Consider the following 18,488-nt stretch of genomic DNA (forward strand, 5'->3'; position numbering starts at 1 on the left):
TACCCCAGCACTGCCAAGGCCACCCCTAGCTCATGGCACTGAGGGGGTGTGAACACCTCCAGGGCCGGTGCCTGCAGCCCTGCCCTGGGCAGCCTGTTCCAATGCTGAGCACCCTCTGGGGCAGGAATTGCTCCTCAGCTCCATCTAAACCTGCCCTGGGGCAGCTTGAGGCCGGTTCCTCTTGTCCCATCCCTTGTTCTTTGAGAGAAGAGACCAACCCCACCTCACTACAACCTCTTGTCAGGTACTTACAGAGAGCAATAAGGTCCTCCCTGAGCCTTCCCCAAACTAAGCACTTCCCATTCCTTCAGCCATTCCTCCTGACACCCAGGAAGGCTGGTAGTGGCTTTGCTGTCCTGTCCATAGCAGTAAACACTGTGCCCGGTGCCACCTCAGCCAGAGCACGGGTGCGACAGAGGGGACGAGCTGGCAAGGGGAGCCAGTGCTGGGAGATCAGTGTCCTGCAGGCATTAAACAGGATTTCTGACACATTATAAAGTGCTTCATCAGTTCATGTGGCCGCTCAGCACTGCCTGCCCGAACTGAAGCTCTGTGGAACGTGGCTGCGGTTGGTGGGGTGGCCCTGGTGGGGTGACATGGTGGGCGGCACAGCGGGACAAGGCACTGAGGTGAGGCCTCTGCCAAATACTCGACACAGGGAGATAAAACCCTGGAAGGTCTTTTTGTTATTTTGTGCTGTTGAAAAAAATGGGTGACTGCAGTGAAAAACAGAATCATAGAATGGTTTGGGTTGGAAAGGACCTTAAGATCATCCAGTTCCAACCCCCCTGCCCTGGGCAGGGACACCTCACACTAAACCATCCCACCCAAGGCTTCATCCAACCTGGCCTTGAACTCTGCCAGGGATGGAGCACTCACAACCTCCCTGGGCAACCTATTCCAGTGCCTCAGCACCCTCGCAGGAAAGAACTTCCTCCTTAGATCTAATCTAAACTTCCCCTGGTTAAGTTTTAACCCGTTACCCCTTGTCCTGTCACTACAGTCCCTGATGAAGAGTCCCTCCCCAGCATCCCTATAGGCCCCCTTCAGGTACTGGAAGGCTGCTCTGAGGTCTTCACGCAGCTTCTCTTCTCCAGGCTGAACAGCCCCAACTTTCTCAGCCTGTCTTGAAGTCATAAATAAGGCAGTTTGGTTTTGGGCTTTATTGGCTATTGCCCAGCAAAAGTAGTTTTAAACCAGCTCGAGGTCTCTGTTCCCATAGTGCTCAGCAAATTGCTCTCAAATAAATTCCCCAAATCCCTCTTCAAATCAGAGAATCCCAGACTGGAAGGAAACTCAAGGCTCATCTGGTCCAACCTTTCCAGGCAAAGCATGACCTAGACTTGATGTCCCAGCACCCTGTCCAGCCAAAGCTTAACACTGTCTGGTGTTGGGGAATCCACCGCTTCCCTGGGGAGATTATTCCAATAGCTGGGTGTTCTCATTGGGGAAAATTTTCCTCTTGAGTCCAGTCTGAATCTCCCCAGGAGTAACTCATGCCCATCACCCCTTGTCTTTTCCATGGGACTCCTTGTCAAAAGGGAGTCTCTGTTGCCTTTGTAGCCACCCTTTAAATACTGGCACATGGTGACAAGGTCTCTCCTGAGCCTGCTCTTCTCCAGGCTGAAAAGATCCAGCTCTCAGCCTTTCCTCCCACAGCTTCCCAGACCTTGGCTCATCTTTGTGGCGCTTCTCTGGACCCTCTCAAACCTGTCCACATCTCTTTTGTATAGCGGGGACCACAGCTGAATGCAGTATTCCAGGTATATTTTTTTTTCCCTTTAATTTAAAAAAAAAGGAAAAAAAGGAAATCCTCTTTTTTCCTCTTTCTACAGAAAAATAATCATACCGAGTCATTTTCCAGACAGCAGGGGCAGTTTGGTCAGGGAATTCTGCAGCCTGGTACACTGGTTTAGTTTCTATATGATCAATTGGCATCTTGGTCTTACTGACCAAATATCTAGATAAATTATCTGATTTGCTCAGATGAAAAAAGAACGAAAAAGTTATTTCTGAAATTGGAGATGCTCGTCCTTGTCACTCCAAGTGATGTAAACATTTAAGGAATTTGACTCCTTAAGTGCCTTTCATTATGGTAAACCTACACACATAAGTGAAGTCAGGCAGATGCTGTGTCTGCACCATCCGGAGTCTCATTCTGCATTGGTCCATGCTGTTGGCCTTCCATATCATTCAGGAGTCTTCACTAGATCCTATCACCAGTTTGCTCTGGTGGTTTAGAAAGCTCAAATCCATCCTTTTGCAGAGAATGCATTCCGAAACACAACAAAAAAATTATCCCTCCTTAGCATAAAATATTCTGGTTTTCATTTCCATCCTGCTATCAATTAACTGAAAGTGCTGTCCTGCTGGTACTTTCATGTTCTTCTTTACTTCAAAACTTTAGTTAATGAATGAGCAAGTAGTGTCTTACAAATCTGCAACACCAGATCTCTTAAGTGTACCTAAATATCCCATGCTGGTGGTGGATTTCTTGGTCCTTTAGGTTTTGAAAATCGATTTGCAAAGCCTAGGAAAAAAAACATTTTTCTTTAATGCAACAAATTCTGTATGGTATAGAAGTTGATTACGTAATTCCTTAATAACACGGTACTTGAAAATACTTGTAATTTCAGTTCTTTCCCAAACTTTAATACATATTTATGAGTGTGTGTATATATATAACACATGGTAGACAAGCAACATCCTGTAGTTGTAAGTCAAATGATGCCAAAAATGTCTATCAGAAAATACCATCATTATAGCATGAATATCAAGGTAACTAGATTTTATGCACAATCTAATAAATATTTGCTCTCTAGTAGATTTTCAAATGGAAAATGGTATTTCTCCTATGCCTTATTACACAAGGCAGCAGCCTAATGGCAATGCTACAGCGTTGTATTTGTCTTCTGCTGTCTCTGTTGCCACATAAAAGCTTTCAGATACAGGGGTGCCAAAAACATGCTTCAGCCTCCTCACACACCAAGAAACATTTGTCAGAGTAGGTTTCAGCGTTTGTGTTTTCCATCCTTATGTGTTCATTAAACAGTTTGCAAATGAAGTTGTAAATTGTACAAAATAACAAGCATTACTTGCAGTGTTCCTCATTTGGTAGCATACTGCCTGGTACCTGCATTTAGGTTTTCATAAAACAGGCACTTCCTACACAAAAAAAAAAAAAAAACAAAGAAAAGAACATACCAAAGTTAAGGAAGGACCTGGAATTGTTTGACGGGGCAGAATCTGATGCTTTTGTCAGTGAAGATGGACTACAGATGCCTAGAAATGAAAAATCAGACTGAAGCAGTTTGTCACTGGAGTAATACCCTGAAGAGCTGGACTCTGACACAGCTGTGGGAAAACACTGCCATCTGCACGATGGCACAAGGCATGGATGATTTTCCAGCATGAGACAAAATCAAGTACTTTCACACTAGCAGAGCCTGAGTACCACACAGTTTTAACAACATATTTGCTTGTATCAAGGAGCAAGTCTACTACTGCAGAGCAATCTTTGAACAATCCTGTTTTCAAGCCAAGCATTATAATTTTAGATCAGAAGGAACCTAATGAGAAACTCGTACAAACAGATTGCGCAGAGTCCAGGATGGGGCTCACATTCCCACAGTACCCCTTGTCCTCCAGTTTTAGAGTATCTGTCCCACAACACTGGCCTGAATGACCTGAGGAATTTGATAATTTAGGTACGCTGGAGCTGTTCCCAAGGTATCCCAAGGGCATTACAAGGGCACCCTTAGGGTGCTCCTAGAGCAGCTATTGCTATACAGATATGATGGTACTCAGCTGGCCAGCTCTGCATCCTACTCCGAAGTAGGCAGACATGCAGTGTTTCACGCTGTACAAATTCAGGTTCCCGGAAGTTCAGTCCCATCTATTTCCTTATTTACTTGCTTAAAGTCATCAGGAAGATGCACATTAGCCTGAAAAACTTACTCTTCCTCATGTTTTTCAGTATTTTCAAGCTCTGTGGAAAAAATAAGAAAAAAGCAAAAGAAGGCTTGATGGAAAAAAATGTAGCAAGCAATAGGTCAGCTACTATAATAAAGAGAATTTACTGATAAATACACACATATCACATCTCATAGAAAGTATTGTGCCTAGCAGCTGAGACTGAAGGGTAGACTTTTGCCATTCACTTTGTCTCTTGCTTTTTTCCAGCCATCCTGAATGTCACCAGTTTGTAGTCTTCTTGCTGTTTCCTCAGCTGCTTTTCTGCCCAACTATAACATCCCCAGGTACAATTGCTCGTGAGGATACTTAACTAGGGCCACAAGAGGAGACTGCTGATGAGCAGACTCATGTAGGACACACTCAGACTCCACTAGAGCAACTTTCTTCCCAGAGGAACTGGTGCTTCAGGTGGACGTAGCACCAAGGAATAACCCTTTGCACGGGCATGGCTGTGTTGCTCTGTTCCTACTGCAGGCAGTGGGTTTGTTTGCAGGTTCTACTGCAGACTGGTGTTAGCAGTCTCGTTTCCTTGCCATAAACAAGGGGGTCTCAAAGCAGGCAATTTTCACAAGGTTAGCAGTGAGAAAGTAGCAATAGCTGTGGCTAGAATGATCTCTTCTTCTCACCCTCTCCATTTGCAATAGCTTTGTCTTGTCTTGTTTTTACCTTGCTTCTCCTGAAGCAGTTAGTAGACTCTTTTGATGATGTTATGGCAGCATTGCTCTCCAAGCCCTCTGGACACATAGAATTTCTTGCAGCAGGCTGCAGACCTGGGTACACACATAAGAACCTTCTCAGTGGTCTTTCATGAATCCTTCTGCCTTTCTTGTTGCTTTTCATTTCCTCTAATGCAGCAGTTATAAACATTTCCAGCAGCTCCCCTAGTTCATTGAATCCCAGAGTGGTTTGGGTTGGAAAGAACCTTAAAGTTCATCCAGTTCCAACCCCCTGCAGGGACACCTTCCACTAAAGCAGCTTGCTCCAGTTGCATTTATTTTCTCTGTATCTGCTGAAATCTCATGCGGTTGAGTCTTGAAGCACTGCTGTTGGTAATGCTCTGAACAAAGGGGCCACGATCTCCTCAGCTATCTACAGGTTTAGGTGTAAGTGTAAGATCATGGTTATGTGCTGAGAAAAGAACTTGTCACTCACTTGCAGCATCAGCAAGAACAAATGAGTTCGGGGTTCTTTCAGGAAGCGGGGGAGGAGAGCTAGAGCAATCCCAGGTTGTCTCTGAGAAAGCAAAGATAAAAGAGCTGGTTGCCTAGCTTTAAATATACACATATCTCAGTTAACTCAGAGGTTCACAGCACTCTACTCAGCATTTCAGTCATCTCAAAGGAAACACAGAACAGGCAGCAAAGGACATGACAACCCTCAGCCTCAGGGTCCATGAGGAACATCACGGTGCACAGGGAGAGGGGAGAGTTGATTAGGAAATAAAAACCTACCAGTTCCTTTGGTTGTAGAACTGGCTAGTTCTGTTTAAAATGATTTAGTTGCAGAACTATTTAGCAACGCAAAATTTCCATTGACTGAGCACAAATCCAAAAGACTAAATATGCTAAAGCAGTACAAAGCAGACCTTACTTCAAAGATAGCTTATCCCAGCATTAAATTTATACCTGTTTGTGGGCTCCGAAGCTTCACACTCTGGAAACAAAAAACAGGCAAAGTATTTATAATTCCCACAACCAAATGTCATTCTCTTGCACGCAGGCAAGCCAGAGAAGACAAGGAAATGATGTTATGAGCAAACACCCTCCCACACACACCTCCATACTCATGTAATGGAAGATAGACTTACGTCTTCTTGTTTCACTTTACAAAGCTATAATTGAAGCTATGATCAAAGATGCCTTAATTTTGTTCAGCTCCTGCCTATTCCCCAGGGCAGTGTAAACCCCAGTGGATCACTAATTTCCTGTCTTCATTATCCTTCTCTAAATGAGTGACAGTATGTATGGTATTTAAGACCCCACAAGATAATGTTTGGAGTAAAGCAGGTGTTGGTAAGGAGAAGCCCGACTGAGACCACCTCTTCTTTTCAGTCCTGAGCCCTGAAATAATTTATGGAAGGTACACAGTGCTAAAAGTAGGGTCTTGCAGAAGGAAACGCAATAAGGAAATCGGCATAGTGATAGTGCTAGAGAAGAAGTAGAAAGCCGCTTTCGTACCTTACATGGTCTCAGTCTCACCGAGTCATCAAACACCTCTGAGTGAGACTCACCGCTCCGCTCCAGAGAGGTTCCGATATGTGTATCTCTGGCTGGAAGCTGAAAATCAGAAGTTGCCAGAGGAAATTGTCCTAGAAGCAATTGAACACAAAAGAGGTCGTTTCCCATCCTGAGCAGCCAGGGCAAAGGCACTGCGGGATGCTACAATACCAAACAAAGAAGGAAAGAGCCTTCCAAACACTGCTTTTGTAAATGCACTTACCAGAGTCACTGGCCACGATAAAGGACTCGGGGGTTCGCTCAGGCAGGGGTGGAGGATCATCATCATCATCATCATCAACATCATCATCATCATCTGGCTCTGGGGGTGTGGCTGATTGGAGGGACAGGGACATGCATGGCACAACACAGCAACAGAACTACAGACCTTTTGGAGACTCGGAGCTGGCTGCCCTTGCCCAACCACACACCAGAGATGGTGGTGAAACACCTCTAAACTGTAGTTAAAGATCCAAGTAGCCCTCAGCACCAATTCACCTGCCACTAGCTACATGACCCTAAGGGCAGACTTCCAGCAGTGTTGCCTGCAGAATTCCCATTGCACAGAGCCCAGAACACAGCCAAGCCCACAGTGGCAGTACCATTGCTGCTTGGCTTGTGCTGCAACTCCCATAACTTCCCTAGTCTCTAGCATCTAGATAAGGAGCACACTGTTGTGACAATGAACGCTAAATGGCCTGAGTAGGACAAAGCTGAGCAAATGCCAAAGCTGTGGAGAGTGGGAAATATCCAACTGGGCCAGGACTGAAAAGACCAAGGAATAATGAATTTTACCTTCTACATAGTGCAGCTAATGGTTTTAAGGCTACAGAACTGGGCAAAAAACTAATGTTAAAGTCCTGGTTCTCTCAGTGTCAGTGGGATGTCAGCATCCCACTGCATGACACTACAGGAAGGAGTGGGTTTTGAGCTGGAAACTAGATCCTCAGGGAAAACCATTTCTGGGAGCTTTCTGAACATTTCTTGGAGCACTATTGTTTTAAGGATTGGTTGGCACCAATCCCTGCCTGCCTTTGAGAGCTGGCCCGAGATTGACACAGGAGTCCAGAGCAGCTGGGTAATGCAAACCCCCAAATCAGGCTGTTCTGAAAATGTTGGTTTGTTTTTACAGGAAAAATTTAAGGCAGGAAGAAACGAGTGCAAGGATGAAACCAGTTGCTCCCTCAGCTCCCATGGGAATGCAGTCCTGAGGAACAGCTACAGCCCTGCCTGGACACCAAAAGCCAACATCCACCACCCCCTCCTGTACACCATCCAGAGGGACCAAACCCAGTTCATCACATGCCACACCACTTACTCAGGGAGGATATCCTCTCGTCCTGCAGCAGGGGAGTGTGGTGGGATGCAGATCTGGATGGTAGGGAGCTGGCCACAGCAGGCTGTGGTGAAGCACTTACAGCACAAGGAAGAAGTGCATCCTGACTCTCTGCAGAGCACTCAGTAAACACTGGGGACATGGGTTCATCTGGGGAGAGTGAAGAGAAGTAGGGGTCTTCTGCTGAGCAGAAGCAAGAGTGAGGACGTTGCCCACGGTCCCTGTGCTTTGGAAAGCCATACGCTTCTTGTCTCAAGTGGTTCAGTTCAACAGGGGAAAATCCATCCTGCTTCTTCATCTGAAAGCTTGAGGAACAGGCATTTAGCAACTGTGAACTCAACCCAGGCTTTGCATCCCCTCTGTCCCGTTCCCAGCCTTCTCCCTGTTGTGCCAGCACAAAAGGGGTCGATGCAGCCCATGTCAGAGGTGCCCTGCCATGAGGTCCTCTCCAGCCTGCTCCCGTTGGCTCCAGGTTCAGAAGCAGCTGCTCAGGAGAGATGTGTTTGAAATCCAAACTGTGGTGTTTCTGAAAAGCATCCCCAGTGCCCCACTTCTCAGCGGTTGCTGCCTTCCTGCAGGTGATGCAGTTCAAAGTGCTGAAGGAGATGGCCTGTCTGATGGGAGGGACTCCACACGCAGAGCTCTTGTGTACTCCTGTGGCAGACAACGATGTCAGGGATGCTTTGTTTTGTATCACTGGAGGAAGACGCTGATGCACATCTTGCTTCTCTTGCTCTGAACTGCAACAAAGCACTGTGATGTGGAATCAAAGCCATCTAGTACTCAGAAACCTCTGTTAGCCGATTAACAAGGCCCCACAACATTGCTCCTAAGATCAGATACATCTCCCGGGAACGTAGAGCCCAGCTCAGCCTCAAGCAAGGAGTGCAAGGAAGGACCCTAGCGCCCCATTTGAACACCATTAAATGGTGAACAGAGAAGGCCCCTTTATGGAGGTAAACTATACCAAAACCCAAAATTATTTATGGAAAGCAGACACTGCAAACCAAACCATGCCTGCAGGAAGATCCTGTCACCCTCTGAAGCTGCCCATGTTGGCAAATTGGACTTCTCAGGCTTCCTATTGCTACAGCAAGAGGCACTGGAGCAGCCTATGCAGATGAAAGATGGGACCAATCTAGGAGCACAGCTCCAGGCAGAGGGCTGAGATGAACCAGCACTGGGGTATCTCCATGTTTGTGAGCCTTTTTATGCTGCTCTGCAAGGTGTTTTCAGTTCATATGTAGGAAAACCATGAAACACACCCAAGAGCAGAAGAGCGAGACACAGGATGGCATGCAGGGAAGAGAGTGAGACTCAGTCTTGGAGACACATCAGTAACAAGAGCAGGAATTACATTAGGAACAAACGTGAGAGTCAAAGTAGGACTCAAGGGAGGCTGCAGATCCTGCTGACAGCTGAAATGCAGCATTCAAAGAGAACTGTGTCACAAAACACACATTAAAAAATGCCCTTCCTGAAATCCTGTGGGTGACTGAAAACACTAACCCAGGGGGTACTTGTGCAATGGCCTTACCAGGTTAATAAACTCAGGGAATAAATATCTTCCACTGGACTCAGAAGTGGCTTGGCTGCAGGATGCTTTGCTTGGACCTAGTGAAAGAGAAGGTTAGAAAACAAGAGTGAGGAGGAAAAAAGCAAAAAACACAAACAGCCTATTTCAGGACCTGGAATTTGGGCCAACTACTTTCAATTATTAATGCAGTTTGGAAATGACAAACACCAACTTGAAAGCACCAAGTTGGAGCTGAAAACTGGGTGCAGGACCTCCTGAACAGCAGTTCCTGTCAGCACCTTTTTGCAGGGAGAGCCCATCAAGCTGTCCAACCATCCAGCTGTTCCAGACACCTGCAAAACAGCCTGCACAGACCACTCTGCCTGCAGGACCCCCCCAGTCTGGCTAGTTGGGCACTGGCTTCATTTGTGACCCTTCACATTGTGCTCATCCCCTCTGCTCTGAAAAGTGCTTTCAGAGGGCCATGAGGTTTAGGCAGGGAAGAGGTTTGGCCAGGAGCTACAAAATCACATCTAGACTTGAACCATTTCCTGCATTTTATGTCAGCCTGGTCTTGCATCTCCTTTGCTTACAGACTGTTCACAACTCATAGAAAGAGGCTCTTCACAGCTCTTTCCTCATGCAGCTCTGGCTGGAACATCCTGCGGATCCTCTGGCAACACTGAGGCGCAAGTCCCACAGCAGGATCCTCTTCCCAATCCTTTAGACAAAAGCCTCTGACAAAACAAGCTAACTGTAATCTTTACCCTTTGCAATGTGTTTTCTTCAGCCAGCTTGCAAACAGCTACCCAGGAAAGGCAAGGTTTGTGCCAGCAGTCACAGGAGAACAACAAAAGCAAAGCAAAGCTTAACCGTGGATGTTTTGGATGTTCCTGTTCATATGCAACTTCATGCCAAGCCCCTGTTGTTTTTCCTTGGAGGTGTATCAGATGTGAAAGGCTTTGACATGGTTTCCACAAGACATTTTAGCCTTCTCTCTATCACAGACAGGCTGCAATGACAATTGCCTCACTCACGTACCCCAGTGCTGCAGGCTAACACTCCTAGCCATACCACCTTGTGCACCCAAGCTTCCCAACCTAGACTGAAAGTCATCCTGTCACTTGCAAGCACTCCATGAAAACAAGTCTCTCACTGGCACATCCGCACGGAAATCAGCTGCTGCTGTAGAAAGCTGGTGCTTTCTCTTCACTCCTTACATTAAACAATCATAAACATCTACAGAAAAAGGGCTTGAGACCAAAGGAAATTTGGCTCTTGCTTGAGGCTAAATCCTGTGATAAGCATTGCACCTTCAGGGAAACAGCTGGATTCTCATGCGTTAACTTGAAAAGAGACTCAGTTTGGGCTTCAAGAATAGCAGAAAACATGGGGATTCATGCCAGCTCTGCAGAGGAGACCACTGCAGAAGGCATCAAGGTTAGAGCTGGTGTGCCCGAGGCGTGTTTATCCTGGGGATTTTTACCTGGGAAGCAGCAGAGTCTTCCTGGGCATCGAGTGCTTCAATCTGCCTTTTGAAGAGCTCAATCACCGCATCATAAACCAGCTCATACTGCTCCTGTGTTCCAGACAAATAAACCACACATGAGAGCCAGCATCTGCAGCACTCCAATGGTCACCTCTTACCCAAATCAAGCAGCAGCCCCTGAGAGAAGCTGCCACTTCCCGGTCCATCAGCAGGGTGAATTCTCAGAAGATGTAGAAGCCACAACTTTCACAGGGTTCATACTGAAGCAGTTGGGGGTTTTTGGGTGCACAAGCAATGCTGGTCTGCATTGAGCTTCCTCTCAGCTTCTCAGCTGAGTTCCCACTCGATTTCCTGGCCAGTCCCTAGTTTCACAGCATTCACATTTGATAAATCAGACTGCGAGCCCTAAGCTCCAGCTGTGAACAGGGAAATGCACAGCTACCAAATTAGTTTCTGCCAAATCAGTCTGCTGTTCAGAAAAAGGACCTCTCAGAACATCTGCCTCTCCGGCCCCAGCAGCACAACTATTCCGTGTTTCACAGAATCACATAGAATCATAGAATAGCTAGGGTTGGAAAGGACCTTAAGATCATCCAGTTCCAACCCCCATGCCATGGGCAGGGACACCTCACACTAAACCATGTCGCTCAAGACTGTGTCCAACCTTGAACCTGACCAATTCTGGACTTGAACCCTGCCACGGATGGAGCATTCACCACTTCTCTGGGCACCCTGGGCCAGCGCCTCAGCACCCTCACAGTAAAGAAGCCCCTCTCCAGCATCCTTGTAGCCCCCTTCAGACACTGGACGCTGCTCTGAGGTCTCTGTGCAGCTTCTCTTCTCCAGGCTGAGCAGTCCTTATTGCAGACCCTCCTGGGGAACAGCTGAGGTCCCAGTATGGACACCTGAGATCCCAGTAGGTGAAGTTTCCCAGGCATACCTTGGTCTGCACTATGGAAGGCCTCTGTGTGCGCATTTCCTGGATCAGACTGAAAACACTGAAGTTCACTGGAACGATCTTGCAAGAAAGAGAAAAGACACAAACGTACAGACAGGTCCAATTGCAAGCAGCTTCCACACCGTGATGCAGTTTAGAGAAGTGTCCAAAATTCAGGGCTGCCATTGCAGAAGGTTTTAACCAAAGACCTGCTTGAAGTGCTGTTTTTTCATTAGGAACCAGCCTTCCTCCTCCCTCCTGCCTTGCACTGCACAGCAAATACACTTTTGATACCAGCATTGGTAACAGCTGTGAATAGCATGAAAGACAAGACACCGATTTCCCAGATCAGTGGGTTCAGGGTTGCCGTAGCACAGAGAGCAGCCTCTCCTCTGCATCCCAGCAGCCTGCAGCATGGACAGGGTTTACTTCACATCCATTTTTACTGAACAGTCAGAGTAAAGCAAGGTTTTAGTTTGGAAATGCTGGATTTCTGATGTTTAAGTGCAGGGAGACAAATGCAGCCAGTATCTTGAAGACTGAAGGCCAGCACAGAGCCACACTCCACGTTCTAAAGGTCCTGCCAAAAGGCACAATGGGAGTGCTGTCCCATCAGTACAAGCATCAGCGACTACTCCCATTGGGATGTGGAAGAGAGTAATGGAAGTGGACTGATGCAGAGCCTAGAGAGAAGCAGCACAAACTGGGAATGGGATATCACTGGTTTGACCACTGCCATTCTCCAGTCAGGATGCAGGGAGTTTGCATTTGTGGCTGTTATCTGAAATACATCTGCATGCAGTCAGAGGGGGTAAAAGGGAGATTGAGGGGAGAGAGGAGGCGAGGAGGAGGCAGAGATGGAGCGCTGCTGCAGGCGGATGCTGTAGGGAGGTACAGACCAGGCTGACACTCACCCTGTCCCTCAGCAGCTTCTGGGTGTAATCGATTGCACAGATGACTCCTGTTCTCCCGCAGCCTGCACTGCAATGACAGTGACGGCAGGGTTGCTGGCAGAGCTCAGAGGGTGGCATGCTGTGTTTGCTGACAAGATCCACAACCTCCTGTGACCCTCCCATCCCACACCGCAGCGGGTGCAGACCTTCACAACAGCCCTGTGCAGCTTCATCCACCCCATGTACGGCTCTGCTGCAGGTGGGAAGCCACATCTCATGCTCCTGCAAACAGGCTTGGTCCTCCTGTGGTAGGGCATGGACATGCCCAGTGTTGATGGTCTCTTAACTACACATGCTATTGCTGGCCTGCTGCTACCCGTCTCCTTTCCTGCCACTCAGCTGTGTTAGCTGTCCTCAGAGGACACCTTTGCCCTAGGACTCCCTACAAGAGGAGCTTGGTGCAGGCTTGCACCCACTTCCACCCTCCCTGTGGCCACTGAAGAAGCAAGAGCATGAAGGACTGAGGTCTTGCAGTGCTTCCCTACCAGTGACCACTCACCCACCTGCAGTGGATGCAGATGGGGACACTGTCACCTGGCTGGTAGCAGCGAATCTCGCCAATGAGCTCCAGGATGGGGTCGATGGATGAGGGAACATTGTGGTCAGGCCAGTTTTTATAGTGGAACTGGTGGATGGTGCGGATTTCCTGCAAGAAAAGAGTAACAAGGGATGGGACAAGAGGAACCGGCCTCAAGCTGCACCAGGGCAGGTTTAGATGGAGCTGAGGAACAAAATCTGCCCCGGAGGGTGCTCGGGCATTGGAACAGGCTGCCCAGGGCAGGGCTGCAGTCACCGTCCCTGCAAGTGTTCACACAGCGTGGAGACGAGGCCTCAGTGCCGTGGGTTAGTGGTGGCCTTGGCACTGCTGGGGAGCTGTTGGATTGGATGACCTGAAAGGGCTTTTCCAGCCTATCCATTCTATGACTCTAGGAGCACTGGTAGGGTCTGGGGCCACCCTGTGCCACCAAGGGGATGCTGCTGTGGATCCGCTGGGCTCAGACCAGGATGTCAGCACAGGCAGGGGAAGCTGGTGTCCTCTCCTCCTTACCTCATTCAGGGTCACCTTTAACCTCCTAATCACATACTCATTTTTCTTCTCTTCAGCTTCCTGCAGAACAAGTTGGAGTCACATTTTCTGCAGATGACACGAGTTTCCAGGACATGTGCTATGACATGGTGCTGGTGGCAGCGGTACTCACACAGGCAATGGAGAAAGGACCGCACTGCAAGGGAGAGCCGTCCACCTCTGCCCAGTACCGCTCACATTTCTTCTGTGGTGAGAAGCGGGATGTATTTGGTTATTCAGCACCACCCACCCACACCATCCCCTGTCACACTTTGCAGGACAAAAGTTGTGCTGGGAGGAGGCCTGGCTCTTGCTGCAGCCTCCCCTTCCCTGGAGCCATCACTGCTGCTTTTTCCCTTCCAAAGAGGCCAGCTGCTCTACTGGGAATGGTTTAAGAATCTGCAGCTGGACACGCAGGAAACATCTTGAATCAAGCAGAAACTTGCTAATAAGGCTTATTACAAATTGCATCTCCCCACCCTGCCCTGGCACTGTCACGGCATAGGCCATCTCTGACATGTTACTCACCTTTCCCATTTCAAACTCCATACAAGCCATGACCACAATCTGCAGAAAGAAGATTCATCAGAAAAGCCTGAACCCAAGTTTCTTATCCAGGCAGCAAAATCCAACTGATCACTTGTGGGTACTTAGCAGCAGTGAGGAAGTTCTGGGGGCTGCCCTTTGCAGAGACCTGGGAAATCAAACTTGGGACATCATCCACAGCCTGGGTGCAAGGACCTTTCCCACTTGGAGCCCAAGTGCAGACAGCCATGAGCAGACTCCTGCCTCAGCATGTGTGAAGGGGACTCACAGGAAGGACACAACATCTGGAGTAAAACCCTGACACTCCCACTGTCTGCTTACTCAAAAAGGTCTTCAGGATGGACAACTTTTCACAAAATATACCAAGAAACATACCAAAAAAACCCCCCAAAAACAAAAACCAAAACCCCCCAAAACCAACAAAAAACCCTCCAAACCAACAAAACCACACACACAAAAAAAGGCATCTAAATCTGCACCTTACCAGGACTTCATACTCCCAAATCATCCTCCAAAAGTCAATGACAGTAGTGGGGAGGGGACCCTGCGTTGCAATGTAAGCTCTTGGCCCATAGACGCCCTAAAACAGCATTAAAATGAGACATGGAGACATCTTTCTACAGTCCAATAGCAGAAATAAAGTCATTCTTCTTTCTGAATCTTACTTCTACTCAAGGAGCCCATTCATCATTTAGAAGGGCTTTTATATTGTTAAATTTTAGGCACCTACATTAAATTAAGCAACCAGAAACCAATGGTGTGCAAACCTCCCAAAGGCAGACCCAAGCCAGGAAACTGGCTTGAGGTGGGATCTGCTCCCAGAGCCACCAGTTCTTGCAGTGCATTTGGGAGCTTGATGGTGATGTTACCACATCTGCTCCAGCTCTGCAGTGTGCAGCTTGGCATACCTGTGGCTCTTGGCCAGAGAAGAAACCATGATCCCCATGTGAAGATCTGTTCTTCTAAAGACAGGTTACACAGAGCCCTTTGTCAGAAGGGTGGAGAATGAAGGAAACCTCCCGTCTATCAGAGAGGGATCATGAGTGCAGGAAGAGTCCCAAAACACATGGAGCTGATGGAGAACCAGCCTGCATTGACCTATGCTGTTGCTTGCTGCTGAAGTGGGTCTCAGCTGTGCTGCAGTGCAAGACTTCCTGCCTGTGCACTGGTTTCAGCCAAGATTACTCTGGCCACAGGCAATTTTGCACCATTGTCACCCACCAAAGGCAGTAACAGCGGCAAGGAAGCCAGGGCTGTGAACCACAAACTGTTCCACCACCTGCCCTGTGGTCCCTTGCCTGCCCTCCCCACGCATCCCTTGCTCTGTAGCCTAGGGCCTATATGCTGCAAGGGGTGTGTTTGAAGGGCTCACTGATTGTCCACATCTTTACATCAGTTATCCCTCAGCACAGCCCAGAAACTGCTGCATGGTCCTTTCCGTCTCCACGCAGGACCTGGCGCAGCTCAGCCAGGCAGCACCAACAGCTGCTATTAACACCTCTGCACAGCAAAGCACCATGAAAGTAGCAATACCTTGATGAAGTTGGCATTGATGTAATGAGAATCTGTATCGGATGTAATCAGCGACAGCTCCACTCTGCTGTGGTCAACTGCAAGGCACAAAAGCAGAAGAAGCAGCAATTACTGTTCATCTCTCATGGTAGCTGAGCTCCTCAGACTGCAGCAAAAGGTGCTTTGGAGGAGCACGTACATCAGAGAGCTCATCCCAGAGCAGCTGATGCCTCCTCCTGTGTGGAATTGCCACTAATTTAAGGCCAACTGACAGAGAGATACATGCTCCAATACGAGCAACTGTGCAGGCAGCTGGAGGATGAGAAGTGTTGAGCTAGGAATAAAAAAAGGCTGAATAAGAACATACTCCAACCTACAGGGTAAGATATCCTTGTATCTGTTCTTCTTGATGTTCTCTGGTTGCTCAGATGCTGCTGTAGGGTAGATTTTATCTGATCTGTACTTTGTTGACTGCCTTTTCAGCTTCTGTGATGAAAGAAGGGAACAAATTACAGCAGATGTGCTTCATACAACACACTACTTGAGCGTACAGGGGTCAGGTTCAGTGACACAAAGCAAGTGTGCACCATTCTTTCCTAAGTGGCTTTTCACAAGGTACTCAAGAGCAAAAATAGAGACAGAAGCCACTGGAGAGTCCCAGCACAGGCTTCTGAGCAATGGAAATTGTGTGCTGAGGCAGTGCCTACACGAGGCTCAGGCACGTAGGCTTCCTAAGTGAAATAATGATGCATTTATCCAGCACATAAAGCATCGCCCTCACAAATAAGTGAGACACGGGGGAATCATTCTCAGTATAAATGGCACCCAGGTAAGAGGAGCAGCAATGTTGAACCACCTTTAACAAATGGTATCAGAAAAGACAGATAAATCAAATGATTTTTCTCGCTTTGGTGAAGATGCTCCCATCTGTAGCTGCAAGCAGCAATGCTCAAGCTACTAAAGAGCACAAGCAGAGCAAAGCAGCTACGGGCACTGATGAAAAAGAAACGAGAAGGAGTCCTAGGATAGACCTTTAGGGGTATGAATCCCTCATCTCTTTCATTTCCAAGATACTGCTGCAGTACTTTTGAGAGTTCAAGCATCTTTTTTCCTGCCAAGGCACAGACTTTTATTTCACTGGCATCAGCTTCTAAATAAGGCACTGTTTGTTAGCAGCAACTTCAAAAGCACCATCCTTGCTGTGTTTTTTCTTTCATAATATTCTGTCTACCTCACCACTTTTCTTGTCACCCAGGGGTGCTTTTGATTTACAACCAAAGGATGTTTCTCTAATTGGTGTCTCTGCAACTATAGGGCAAATCTCCCTTTCCCACCACCCAGCTGGGAAAAGCATGTCATTGCCGCTGTCTGTTAAGGCTTCTGTGCTCTCAAAAGTGGTAGCAGCTCAGGTCACCCTGGAGAGATCTCTTCCCAGTACAAGGGGAAATGCAGCCTTGACTATTTCCACCTTCCTTTTTGGTCAGGAAATTAGCTGTACATATGGCTGCTAGAACTAGCCCATGACTGAGGGCCAGGCAGTCTACACAGCCCAGCCCAGCCCTAAACACAGCAGCAAGAGGGGGAAATTCAGCAGCCTGTGACAGCACTTTGTTCCATGGAACAACAGACTGGCGTTGCAAGCTCAGATGAACCACTTCCCTCCAACCCAGACACCTGGAAACCAAGCACTAAGCTTTTCCCAAGTATTTGAAGTGCCAGCCTTCGCTGCTGTGACAAAGCAGGGCTGGATCTTCTGAGATCTGAGTAATCCCTGCACCTTCCCCACGGACCACTGCCTAATGCAGCCCTTGTCAGGGAGGCAGCTCAGAGCTACTGGTTATTCTGGTGTTTGAGATAGCTCAGATCTTACAAATGGACCAGTTTTACCCTTTCCTAAGTCTGCTAAAGATGGGCAATGCCTTTGCTTGTCAGAGCAGCTCAGCCAGCCTACCAGAACAATATTCCTCCAACAGCCAGCACCAGTCACCAGCTTTAGCTGGGAGACAGTGGTTTGCCACCCAAAGATGTCAGAGAGCTCACAAATCAGCGCACTGAATTGATCTCAGCCAGCTGGACACTGCAGAATGCAGGGGAGGGTGAGAACCATCAGCATTTTGTGCTAGTTTGGCACTGAGGGAACAAGAAATCAGTTTCTGAGAGGGGCACTGGTGGATGTCAAGCACATGCACCCATTGAGGATGCATGCATGAGCCCTGCCACACAGCCAGCGCGGCGCTGGGGAAACAGCCCATCCAGGGGCACAGGCGGCTGCCTACTCACGCCTTAGCCAAGGCACCCAGTACCAGTGAGAGGTGGAACAACCTCAGGTCCACAGGGTGTTCCTCTGGACACCTGCTGCACTCTGCAGGTGGCACAGATGAAAAAGGGAAAAGCTGTGACAAGTGCGAGCTGGAGATCCCTGACAGGAACACGGGTACCACAGATTGCAGTGGGGAGAAGGTGCAGTACCTCCATATTCCTCACTATATCCCCAGTTCCACTACCAGGCAAAGTGAAACTGTCCTGAGAAGCACATTCACAAGGTAGAAAACAGGAAGCACTCAGGTAATCATGTAAAAAGCAAACTATTCAGTTACTCACATGTCTTTACATTCCTTTCACCCCAGTTACCTCCCGTGTCTCTTTGTGCTGTGAAATTCATAGAAATCTTATTGTCACATGCAAATCACATCCCCACTTGAGTAGTGACTGAGCAGTTCCCTTTAAAACCAACTGAAATAAACCTGCGCCTTAGGCGAGCTCACCAAAAACTCCTCGGCAAACTTCTCTCGGTTGAGCTTCTTGCTTTGTGCCCTTTCCAGGTTTTGCAGCAGAATCTCCCTTTGGTCCATGTTGCCGAAGACTGAACACGACCGGGCTGCCCCAGCTGGGAACAGACATGTCAAGAGTGCACGGCAGCGGAAAGCACCAGCCCAGAGAGC

General features: G+C 48.0%; 1 protein-coding gene across 4 annotated transcripts; it reads right to left on the bottom strand.

Annotated features, from left to right (window-relative positions):
• Window positions 1-1,153: 1,153 nt before the first annotated feature.
• Window positions 1,154-18,488, bottom strand: PTPN22 (protein tyrosine phosphatase non-receptor type 22). Of its 4 annotated transcripts, XM_065698352.1 has the most exons (22): window positions 18,312-18,484; window positions 15,924-16,032; window positions 15,568-15,644; window positions 14,519-14,614; window positions 14,017-14,055; window positions 13,622-13,693; window positions 13,471-13,530; window positions 12,926-13,068; window positions 12,384-12,450; window positions 11,473-11,550; window positions 10,530-10,622; window positions 9,065-9,141; window positions 7,510-8,267; window positions 6,415-6,525; window positions 6,153-6,283; window positions 5,601-5,628; window positions 5,128-5,208; window positions 4,642-4,745; window positions 3,958-3,988; window positions 3,205-3,282; window positions 2,466-2,530; window positions 1,154-2,257 (listed from the first exon to the last, which is right to left on the bottom strand). In XM_065698352.1, the coding sequence occupies exons 1-21, from the start codon at window positions 18,396-18,398 to the stop codon at window positions 2,466-2,468; spliced, it is 2,385 nt and encodes a 794-aa protein (XP_065554424.1). In that variant the 5' UTR covers window positions 18,399-18,484; the 3' UTR covers window positions 1,154-2,257. The 4 variants fall into 4 exon arrangements, with proteins under 4 accessions (XP_065554424.1, XP_065554427.1, XP_065554425.1 ...); XM_065698355.1 differs by lacking the exon at window positions 1,154-2,257 and having other exon boundaries at window positions 2,374-2,530; window positions 18,312-18,488; XM_065698353.1 differs by lacking the exon at window positions 1,154-2,257 and having other exon boundaries at window positions 2,374-2,530; window positions 13,622-13,690.

This window comes from Lathamus discolor, chromosome 19 (genome assembly GCF_037157495.1).
Source record: "Lathamus discolor isolate bLatDis1 chromosome 19, bLatDis1.hap1, whole genome shotgun sequence".
NCBI lineage: Eukaryota > Metazoa > Chordata > Aves > Psittaciformes > Psittacidae > Lathamus > Lathamus discolor.

Coding starts and splice junctions, on each gene's coding strand:
- PTPN22 (XM_065698352.1), bottom strand. CDS start 18,398: ATGGACCAAAGGGAGATTCTGCTGCAAAACCTGGAAAGGGCACAAAGC. Junction 14,615..15,567: donor TCAATGCCAACTTCATCAAG/GTATTGCTACTT, acceptor ATGCTGTTTTAG/GGCGTCTATGGGCCAAGAGC. Junction 13,694..14,016: donor TGGAGTTTGAAATGGGAAAG/GTGAGTAACATG, acceptor TTCTCACCACAG/AAGAAATGTGAGCGGTACTG.